This window comes from Carcharhinus amblyrhynchos, chromosome 15 (genome assembly GCF_965287045.1).
Source record: "Carcharhinus amblyrhynchos chromosome 15, sCarAmb.v2.hapA, whole genome shotgun sequence".
Classification (NCBI taxonomy): Eukaryota; Metazoa; Chordata; class Chondrichthyes; order Carcharhiniformes; family Carcharhinidae; genus Carcharhinus; species Carcharhinus amblyrhynchos.
In genome coordinates, this window is record NC_137338.1 from 14,626,108 (window position 1) to 14,637,853 (window position 11,746).

At 43.2% G+C, this 11,746-nt stretch overlaps 1 protein-coding gene across 1 annotated transcript in view; it reads left to right on the forward strand.

Annotated features, from left to right (window-relative positions):
* Positions 1–11,015, forward strand: part of cfap91 (cilia and flagella associated protein 91) — a 69,342-nt gene extending 58,327 nt beyond the window's left edge. Inside the window, exons 13-17 of the mRNA XM_080203443.1 lie at positions 1,136–1,282; positions 3,600–3,821; positions 5,417–5,565; positions 8,896–8,987; positions 10,254–11,015. Of these exons, the coding sequence (XP_080059569.1) occupies positions 1,136–1,282; positions 3,600–3,821; positions 5,417–5,565; positions 8,896–8,987; positions 10,254–10,441 (798 nt within the window). The 3' untranslated portion in view covers positions 10,442–11,015. The remainder of the gene's footprint in view (positions 1–1,135; positions 1,283–3,599; positions 3,822–5,416; positions 5,566–8,895; positions 8,988–10,253) is intronic.
* Positions 11,016–11,746: the final 731 nt, after the last annotated feature.

Here is an 11,746-nt window from a genome sequence, read left to right on the forward strand (position 1 = left end):
AAGAATTGCCTAGTTTTTGTTGACGATGCAGATCCAGATCCTGGATTTTCTAAAAAAAGGATTCACCTGTTAACATTGGGAGACCGGAGAAATTGACTTTTTCTTTTAGAATATTATGGGTTGTTTAATTTAGAATGTTGTGGATTGTCTCAGCTGTTGTGCTACCATTTAATACAAATTCAAAATGTGAGCAGCATTTTTCAAAGCAGGTTGTTGGATGTGGATTGGCGTAAAGCATCCTCAGTGAGATGGTAACTCTTAATAAAAATATTTATTTTCTTAGTCTTATTGTTAGAGTGTCAGCTAGGCAGGGAAAAGATTTAAAGAAGTGCTGCATAATTGTAAAAACATTGAGTTAACCAGGTGCTACTGAGTGCCCTCTTCACTTGTTTGTGCAAGGCGATATGATTTTGTCAGTTCTCACTGTTTGATAAAGTTCTGCAATAGTAACACATTGCCTACAGGTGGGAAGGACATACAGGTTGCTTCAGTTAAATTGTGCTTTCTGACAACAAAGTATATCAATGCTGGCAGTTTGCCTGACTGCACAGTCTGGCTATTAAATTAGAAAATGTACAGAAAAGATTGACTAGGATGCTACTGGGACTTGATGGTTTGAGTTAAAAGGAGAGGTTAGACAGACTGGAACACTTTTTTCCCTGGAGCGTAGGACCCTTAGGGATGATCTTATAGAGATCTATAAAACAATGAGGGGCACAGATCAGTTAAACAGTCGACATATTTTCCCAAAGGTAGGGGAGTCTAAAACTAGCGGGCATAGGTTTAAGGTGAGAAGCGGGGAGACAGAAAAGGGTCCAGAAGGGCAATTTTTTCACAGAGGGCGGTGAGTGTCTGGAACAAGCTGCTAGAGGTAGTGGTAGATGAGGGTATGATTTTGTCTTATAAAAAGCATTTAGACATTTACATAGGTATAGAGGGATAAACGCTTAGTGGTTTTAAAAAAAAGGCAGCGTGGACAAGTTGGGCCTAAGAGCCTGTTTCTAAGCTATAAACTTATATGACTCATCCAATTTGAAGTTGGAATGTTGACGTGGGAATAGTTTGGTAAAATGAAAAGCACTGATGGTAAACTTGGAGTTATGAGACAACGATAATGCAATCCATAATCTTGCAGATGTTTGAAGGCAAGGAAAAGCGCATAGAGCTGATCCAGGAACTCCGTACAACTCATGCACTCCAAGAGGACAGACAACTACTGAAGCAAGCAGAAATGCAGTCCATATTAGCCTTGCAACATGAACAAAATCTAAAGCAGCAAAAGGTAACCCAACAAGATTTGTAATGTTTAATGGAAATCAATTCCAGTGGGATGTTATGCTTTCTTTGTAATTTATGATTGTGATAAATGTCATGTAATATGAATGGCCTACTGATTTATACAATGCGAGTATTTATATAGGGTTCTAAAAGAACCCTATATAAATAGGGTTCTAAAAGAAATGGCAGAGGTGATAGTGGATGCCTTAGTAATTATTTACCAAAATTCGCTGGATTCTGGGCAAGTGCCAGAAGATTGGAAAACGGCTAATGTTACGCCGCTGTTTAAAAAAGGTAGCAGACAAAAGGCAGGGAATTAGTTTAACGTCTGTAGTTGGAAAAATACTTGAATCCGTCATCAAAGAAGAAATAGCGAGGCACTTAGAAAAGAATGGTTTGATAGAGCAGACGCAGCATGGATTTGTTAAGGGGAAGTCGTGTTTGACAAATTTATTGGATTTCTATGAGGATGTGACTAATGCGGTAGACAGAGGGGAACCGGTGGATGTGGCGTTTTTAGATTTCCAAAAGGCGTTTGATAAGGTGCCTCATAAAAGGTTGCTACAGAAGGTTAGGGTGCACGGAGTTGAGGGTAAGGTGTAAGCATGGATAGAGGATTGGCTGTCTAATAGGAAGCAGAGAGTTGGTATCAATGGGTGCTGTTCTGATTGGCAGTTGGTGACTAGTGGAGTGCTGCAGGGATCGGTGCTGGGGCCTCAGCTATTTACCATTTATATAGACGATCTGGAGGAGGGGGCTAGTGTAGGGTGACGAAATTTGCTGATGACACGAAGATGAGTGGAAAAGCAAATTGCGTGGAGGGTGTGGAAAGGCTGCAGAGGGATCTGGATAGGCTAAGTGAGTGGGCGAGGACTTGGCAGATGGAGTATAATGTTGGCAAGTGTGAGGTTATCCACTTTGGCGGAAATAATAGTAGGAGGGATTACTATTTAAAAGGCGAAAAGCTGCAGCATGCTACGGTGCAGAGGGACCTCGGGGTCCTTGTGTACGAGTCACAAAAACCCAGTCTGCAGGTGCAGCAGGTGATCAAGAAAGCTAATGGAATGTTGGCCTTTACAGCGAGGGGGATAGAATATAAAAGTAGGGAGGTCTTGCTGCAACTGTACAGGGTACTGGTGAGGCCGCAGCTGGAGTACTGTGTGCAGTTTTGGTTGCTGCACTTGAGGAAGGATATATTGGCCTTGGAGGGAGTGCAGAGGAGGTTCACTAGGCTGATACCGGAGATGAGGGGGTTGGACTATGAAGAGAGACTAAATAGACTGGGTCTGTACTCGTTGGAGTTTAGAAAGATGAGGGGGGATCTTATAGCGACGTATAAGATATTGAAGGGGATGGATAGGGTAGAGGTAGAGAGATTCTTCCCGCTTAGAAAGGATAGCAGAACTAGAGGGCACAGCCTCAAGATAAGCGGGGGGGGGTGAGGGGGGCAATTTAGATCGGAGTTGAGGAGAAACTTCTTCACTCAAAGGGTGGTGAATCTCTGGAATTCTCTGCCTGTTGAAGTGGTGGAGGCTGCCTCGCTAAATATATTTAAGTCACGGGTAGATAGGTTTTTGACAGACAAGGGAATTAAGGGTTATGGGGAGAGGGCGGGAAAGTGGAACTGATCCACTTCAGATCAGCTATGATCTTATTGAATGGCGGGGCAGGCTCAAAGGGCTGGATGGCCTACTCCTGCTCCTATTTCTTATGTTCTTATATAGCCTGTGAAATAAGATTGGAAATAATAGAGCTCCACATTCTGATAAATATTTTTCTAAAAGCTCATATTTCTTTTTGTGGCCTTCAGTTCCCCCTTTAAGGCTACCAATTAGACCATCGGATTTGTTTTCCTGAATACAGTCAACCCAGTGCCAGCAACATTCAGGGCAAGCCACCGTGTTAAAGGAAGCATCAAATGGTGCTTTATTTGTGAATCAAAAGTGTCTCACACCTGTTTCATTCGGGACTTGAATTTCCCTTGTGATGCCTAAATCATGTATTCTACATCGGAAATGCGCACACACCACCTACGATGTTGAATGTTTCTGTGCCAATTTTACATCTATAAATTGGGTGCTGTATCACTGAATTTCCAGGCCACTCTGTTTCAGGTGCTTCTATTATACATTATGAAATAAAGTTGTAGGCAGATATAATACTTCAGAATGTCATTGACATTTAAACGAGAAAAAAGAACATAATGCAGAATAAGTTAAGTGTCTGTTAGACTAGATTATTAATCTTTACCAATGATTGTTTTTGCAACAGACCATTACAAACTTTAACAATTAGTGCAATTTATTTTTGTCTTGCTGCAGCATTCTACAATGGAAGATTATCTCTCTCACATTGAAGGTCGTGTACTTGCAGACATGTTTGACTTCCTGAATAAGGAGCTGCTCCGGCTGCAGGAGGAACGACGCATCCATGCAATGGTTATGATAGCCGAGCGTCGCCGGCGGATCAGAGAGGCAGAAGAAAGTGGCTTACGTCAAGTAGAGGAGAGACGTAGGAGGGAGGAAGATGAAATTTTCAAACAGGTTAGATACTTGCAATGTAAAGTTGTATTGCATTAGGTTTGCAGGGGTTACTGAATCTTGCAAATGGTAACATCATGAATGCTGAAGATGTTTTTCAATGGGAATTAGTTAGACAGGTTCCAGCAATGTGAGGGTGTCATTGGTTTGTGCAATTACTCTGCAACAAATTATGGTACAGTACCTTATACAACAGAAGGGAGGAACCTCCAAACAATACAAGACGTGTAGTGAAAATTTTAAAAAGAGACAATCCTCATTTAAGAAAAACACAAATCACCTCAAAGCTGACAAACACAAGCAACAAATGTTTCAAAATTGAACAGAGTCCTTATTGTAGCTCTGGCCTCAGAGATTCAGATATTTCCATGTTAATCTCTCCATTCAGTTTGAACTTCAGCTGCAACCACTCCAGGCATTGCTTTTCAACCCTGTTGGAAACGTGCTTAAAAATGAGAATTCAGTGTCCAGACTCAGGACTTACGGAAGGAATTTGCTTCCAAAAACTTCAACACTTTCTTTCCATTAAAACTTGTCAAGGTCTCTGCTCTGTCACGGCTGCCATCTCCTCAGGGAAAGAGGAGGGAGGACAAAGAGAATGTGGATAAGCAAACAATTACTCGGGTGATGCAAAGTAAATGAATACACGAACAAGAAAGTTGCAAATGACAGGACTTTACAACAAAATGAGTATTAATTCATGAATTATTAATTATAAGTTATTATTAATGACCCATTATGGTGTCTACATAATAAAGATTATCAGGCTAGAAAGAAACAGATGGCTGGCAGATATGTCCTTGGGGACTCTATCAGTTCTGTCAGTTATAGTGCTACTAAGCCACTCTTGATAAGTTATTTATCTGGAGAACATTCTACGTCCTCTCACATTTGGTGGTTCTTCCAATTAGTATTCAACATGGAGGAGTACAAACTCATCAGCTGACGGAGGGTGGCAGATAGTAATCAGCAGTCGGTCTCCTTATCTATGTTAGATCTTGTGTTTACCGTGAGATTTCACTGGTCTTCATTGACACAGAGGCATTGCAACTGTAGCTCCCAAACCTAATGCTGACTTAGTTTGGACATGTGACCAAATCCTCTCGTATGGACGCACTAATTCAACACAACCTCACCAAAAAAAATGCAGTATTTTCACAGGCTTTACAGTAGCTGAACTAAGTTAATAACACCACACCTGAAAGTTGGATTGCTAGCCTCTTAAATAGCAATAATGGATGGGAGGGTGAGGTTCCTTTCAGCTGTAAGTAATTGGCACAGGTATTTTCTGGATTTGCACAGTGTATCAAATCAGTTGGAATGGCTAACTGATGTCACACTTTAGTGATGCTCCTGATGTTCCCAGCATATTCATGCTAGCACCCTTCCCAGCATTGTGCACTATGCAAAAGCATCAATTGTGCCAGTTGCTGACCTGAAGGCTTCCACACCCCAGCACCAGTGGTGCTATAGAGCCTAATTTTCTGGCCTAGAAGTTTACTGCCAAATTTGGTGATGGTTAGAATCCCATAAGGAAATTATCAACATAACCATTTGTTCGCTCTCAGGTGATTTTCTGTTATCCTTGTCTGGTACAGGTTGTTAAGGTACACCAGACCACAGTGGACTCTTATTTGGAGGACATCGTGTTGAAGTCTGTGGAAGATACAGCAGAGGATCAAGCACGCCAAGAGATCTCTAAAATGGCTGATGAAATCAATGATATTGCCTATGAAATTGAACAGCAGTATGTGGCTTTTATTTACTTATGTACTTAAATTTGGTCAGCGGTGAATTTTATTATAAGAACATAAGAAATAGGAGCAGGAGTAGGCCATCTGGCCCTTCGAGCCTGCCCCGCCATTCAATAAGATCATGGCTGATCTGTCGTGGCTCAGTTCCACTTTCCCGCTTTCTCCCCATAACCCTTAATCCCCTCTCTTATCAAAAACCCATCAACCCGCGTCTTAAAAATATTTAGCGAGGCAGCCTCCACCACTTCAACGGGCAGAGAATTCCAGAGATTCACCACCCTTTGAGTGAAGAAGTTCCTCCTCAACTCCGTTCTAAACCGCCCCCCTTTTATCTTGAGGCTGTGCCCCCTAGTCCTACTGTCTTTTTTGAGCGGGAAGAGTCTCTCCACCTCTATCCTGTCCATCCCATTCATCATCTTATACGTCTCAATGAGATCTCCCCTCATTCTTCTAAACTCTAACGAGTACAAGCCTAGTTTATTCAGCCTCTCCTCATAGCTCAACCCCCTCAACTCCGGTATCAGCCTAGTAAACCTCCTCTGCACTCCCTCCAAGGCCAAAATATCTTTGCGCAGGTGCGGCGCCCAAAACTGCACACAGTACTCCAGCTGCGGCCTCACCAATGCCCTATACAGCTGCAGCAAGACCTCCCTACTTTTATATTCAATCCCCCTTGCTATGAAGGCCAGCATCCCATTCGCCTTCCTGACCACCTGCTGCACCTGCAAACTGGGTTTTTGCGACTCATGCACAAGGACCCCGAGGTCCCTCTGCACCGTCGCCTGCTGCAGTTTTTCACCCCGTAAGTAATAGTCCTTCCTACCATTCTTCCTACCAAAGTGGACCACCTCACACTTGCCAACATTAAATTCCATTTGCCATTTCCTGGCCCATTCGCCCAGCCTATCTAGATCCTTCTGCAGACTCTCCACACCCTCCAAAGTTGAATCAGAATATTTGCCTTTTCACATTTTCTAACCACATTGTCATCTTTAAAAATGTGTCAGCACAGAAATCTCTCTTCTACTAGTTCATTAACAAATTTATCATTTAGGATACAGTTTGCATTCTTTTTCTCAAATTAATCCCCTTCGTCTGCATAGAATTGCATTTGCTCAGTCCTATCAATGACCATCTGCAATCATCTATTTTCTTCCTGACATTTCGCTATGTCTTCTAATTTGGCTTCATTAGAAGATTTTAATACTGTTCCTCTTGTATCTATATCCAAAACATTGATGAAAAGCAGTAGATACCAGCACAAATCCTAAGCACACCATTACTCAGATTCTGGTAATCTGAAAAATAATATTTATTTCTAATCTTTGTTTTCTATCATCACCTTGCAGTTATATGAGGAATATATTATGGTAAATCAGATACAAATGCATTTCATCTTTTGCAGCACCAGGCTCCTAGGAATAGAATATTAATATAGACTGCAGAGGCATTAAGTATATGCAAAGCAATATGCATACAGTCAGTGGCACACTGCAGGGATGCCTTCAAACTGTAAGATGTTGCAAATATTCCGTCTCCAGCTTTGAAGGAGCCCAACGTGTAGTTGATGACCACAGCCGCTGGCAATGCAGAACTTCCCCTGCTCTGCAGCTGTAAGTGTGGCTGCAACAGTGGCTGATTCCAGTGAGAATGATCTTACTGCAGTGCAGACATGTGACACAGTATCCCTCTCTGAGATTCAAATTGGAGGATTTTTCCCTGAATGCTGTATTATGGCCATCTGCTAAGAGCTGTTCTGTGCCCCACCCCAATTCCTCGTCTCTCAACTCTCCCTGCTCTGCATCATTTCCTCTTATTCTCCCAGTCCAAGGACAAATTTGTTAAGAAAGCATATGGTATGCCTGCCTTCATCAGCCAGGGCATTGAGTACAAGAGTTGGGAAATCATGTTGCAGCTTTATAAAACCTTGGTTAGGCTGTATTTGGAGTATCACGTGCAGTTGTGGTCACCACACTACCAGACGGACGTGGACGCTTTAGAGAGAGTGCAAAGAAGGTTCACCAGGATGTTGCCTGGTCTTAAGGGCGTTGCTTGGTCTTAAATGTGTTGATTATGAGGAGAGGTTGAACAAAGTGGAATTTTTTTCCGCTGGAAAGACGGAGACTTGATAGAGGTCTATAAAATTATGAAAGGCATAGATAGATGGATAGTCAGAGGCTTTTTCCTAGGGTGAATGCCTCAATTACAAGGGGGCACAGGTTCAAGGTGAGAAAGAAAAAGTTTAAAGATGTGCGGGGCAAGTTTTTCACACAGAGTGGTGGGTGCCTAGAACGCCCTGCCAGGGACTGTGATGGAAGCAGCACATTAGCAACATTTAAGAAGCATCTGGATGGGTATATGAATAGGGAGGGAATAGAGAGATATGGACAGAGTAAGGGCAGAAGGTTTTTTTAAGTTTGGTTAGGGCATCATGATCGGCACAGACTTGGAGGGCTGAAGGGCCTGTTCCTGTGCTGTATATTTCTTTGTTCAAGCTGTATTCTAAGAAAAATGCCTATTGCTGCATCCATGGCAGGGAATAACTGCTTGGTGCAGAAGGATTGGAGTCAGGACAATGTACATTAGACATTTTTTAGTCTTTAGCAACTTTAAACCATCCTGAAAATCACATAAATCTTCAAAAGTAGCAACTGCCAGTAGAAATCTATCAGCAACTAATTGGTGAGTCTTAAATTGTGTTGGTGGGGGTCTGGGGGTCTTGAAGTGCAGTGGTAGTATCCCTACATCTGGGCCAGAAGCTTCGAGTTCCACTCCAGGACTTTGCCATGGAAGGTGTGTCACAATATGGTCAAACGATTAATTTTCAATGTGTAAATCCTTCTGATACATCTAATACAGGCAGCAAGAACAGGAGAGTTTCCTGGTCAGTCATCTGCAGAAGGTAATGACAAACCAATGCAGTACCTTGCCAAACATGATCATGGACCAATCATGGAAGTCTGTGGTCAGTAATGTCCTTTTTAGGTATGGTATCTGAAGGAACAGAGGGAGAGATAGGAGTTCCTTCTTATTCTTGAACAGATATTCAGCTGTGCATGATTAAGACTGGGCATTAGCTGGGATGTTGAACTCCCAAGTGGTAGTGTGACATCAAATCAGTGTTACATGCTCACTGAAATCATGGAGTTGCTTACTCTAAATACGCACAGCAGATACACACTGTATGCATGTTAATGTCTTGACCAATATTGGCATGATGCACATCACTTAAAATGTCCAAAAACTGGAACTATAGATCTGTGTTCTGCTCCTATAGTGACTTATTCTGTTAAATAGTAATCTGATCTTCGTTTCCTTATTAGCCGGACCCATTTACAATCGCAAGAGATTGTTTCAGAATTGGTTCACAGCTTCCTAATTCCAGAAGCGCACAAAATAATAATGAGGGACAGAGGTAAGAAATATTCCAGTGTGTGGATAGAGAATTAAAAATATTGGACAGAATTTTCCCAAAAAATGATGGCTATGAGAAAACTGGTGTGATTCGTGCTAGCATATCCAGTACTATCAGATAGCAATCTTCCCAGTCACTTTCTTTAAGGAAAAAGGCAAGTTTTGCACTGGTTTTTTTTAAAAGGACGGCCCAGAGGCAAGGTGAAATTTGAAGTCCCCAGTCCCTCCTGCTGCAGACATTGGGACCCCAAAGCACTCAACATAGATTGCTGGCATCAGGGCCCTACCAAAGGGTCCCCCTTCATGAACCGCACCCCCCCCTTACCCCCTTCATGAACCCCACCCCCCCAACCACCCCCCCACCCCCCCCCACCCCACTCCCCCCCCCCCCACCCCACCCCCCCCACCCCACCCCACCCCACTCCCCCCACCCACCCCCACCCCACTCCCCCCACCCACCCCCACCCCACTCCCCCCACCCCCCCCCACCCCCACCCCACCCCCCCCCACCCCACCCACCCACACCACCCCCCCCACCCCCACAACCCCCCCCATTAACCCCTTGCCCAGCATCCCCCACATGACCTCCCCTCCTTCATGCTCCACTCCCTTGAGCCTCACCCCTTGGCACTGCCTCAGGCAACCTGGCAGTATCCATCTGGGCGCAGTGCTGGAAAAGTATTTGATTGTTCCACGCGGCAATCCTCACCACCCTTTAGATTTCCCTGAGGTTTTTTACATTTTTATTTCTCACCACTCTCTTTTTTAAAAGTAGCCCCTATTATATTTAGGTTTATTATCACAATTTTTGAAAATGATGAACCAAATGTGAAGGTAGGATGTAGGTTAATTTCTAAGGACCCCACATTATTCTTCTGTGAGTTGATCCAACTGCTGAAGCCACATGCATTTTTGTTTTCTGTATTTTGCAAACTGATATCATTCCTCAACTTCTTAGCACATCTATTAGTAATTCCTATAGAAATGGTGTAAAATGAAACACTGGGAAAGATTTTTAATTTTCACTATTTAACATTAGTTGTCATTTGAAGGCTTTGAGGGGTGAGTAGTGTAGGTAAAAGCAATTGCTTTCTTTGTGAAGGGTAAGCATTCATAAATGCTAGTAGAGGAGAGCATTATCTCAATTAAAACATCTTTTTAAATCCACTTACAGAAGAAGGGTTGCACAGTTTTATAAATATCTCTAATTCTGCTTTAGAATTTAAGCAGACGTGGCTAGAATAATTTTCTTCCTTTCTCTCACCAGTAAAACAGTTCCAAAGCAGGCATCTCCTTGTTGCCCACCGCATCATTCATCAGGAGTCTGAACGCATCATGACAGATGACTCTTCATTTGTACCAACATCCAGCAGTGTTGCAGCTGATGTTATGAATCAGACACTGGCCGACGTTGAGCAAGAGATGAAGAAGACTTCTGAATCAAGAAAATTTTAAATCTGGATCTGAATTCAGGAAAGGGGAGTGGGGAATAATTTTGAATTGCATCAACTTGGGTGACAATGTGCCAAGTAAATCACACAATTGTTATAGACTTCATTCCATTTTTATAAAAGTGAAATACTGTATGTGCTAGAAATCTAAAATAAAGGCAGAAAGTACTCTGAAGGTCAGGCAGCAATTGATGAGAGAGAAACAGGGGCTCAAATTCTCATTCCTAAAGTGGGAATTCCTTGGCTTACAACTCCCAACTTGGGAGAAATCCCCAAATGGGATAGTTTTCATTCTGGGTTGGGGGGGGACATGGGTAGAGATTGTGAATAGTTGCAGGTTAGTGTTGGATCTGTCACTCGTGACACAGATTGAAGTTGCCACATGGTCAGCCATATGCCTCAGTTTTCTGGTATTTTGTCCCAGTTGTTTCATTGATGGGATGAGGCTAGAAGGGCTAAAATTCACTCTCCCACCCACTCCTCATGCAACCTCCATTTTCCCATTCCAGCTTTGTGCTAACCCACGGCCCCTTACCCACCATGGGCCGATCTCAGGAGCCATGTTGTGATAGAATAAAATAAAGGTCTAAATATTTATTACCCTTCAATATATTAAAACATTCCTAACCATAAAAGCCCATTGAAAATTTTTAAATGTCCAGTGACAATGATCTCTAATAAAAACAATTCATAACCCCACATCATAGACAGCTAACCCTTTAAAAACCTCTTATCTGTCACTCAAATTGTGAACTTAGAACCCCTGGAAAGCAGCCAAGCATTCATAATGATATGAAGATTGCCCTTGTAGAAATGTCACTGAACAGCTGTAGTAATTGCGAGAACAAATACTGACTTGGCGATAAGAACGATGTAAATCATGATTGTTTCTTTCAGTGGGAGTTCAGATTTGAATCTCCCACACTCCGTGCGTTACAGAGATCACAATTGTGAATATCGTTAAAAGCTTGGGGAAGCCTATTCATGCCGGAATCTAACAGTTCTGGGCTTCTGAACATGCACAGTGGCCTTGAACTGCCAGACTGCAGTGCGCTGGCCAACCCATGACCCTCTGTGCTGTCTCTCCAAACGCCCACAACTTACTCCACCCCAAGTCCTAGAGCACCGCAAGCTCCAGCCCCCTTAGCAGTGACGACACCGCACCCCCCCCCCCCCCCCCCCCCCAAAGCCTATCCTGATCACTGGCCTTCCTTCAGCCCCAACTGCCACAGGCTGGTTCTGCCAGGGTGCCCATGCCCAGCAGGCAACCCCACTGCCTGAGACCCTGGAGGGCCCCAGTTGCCTCCTC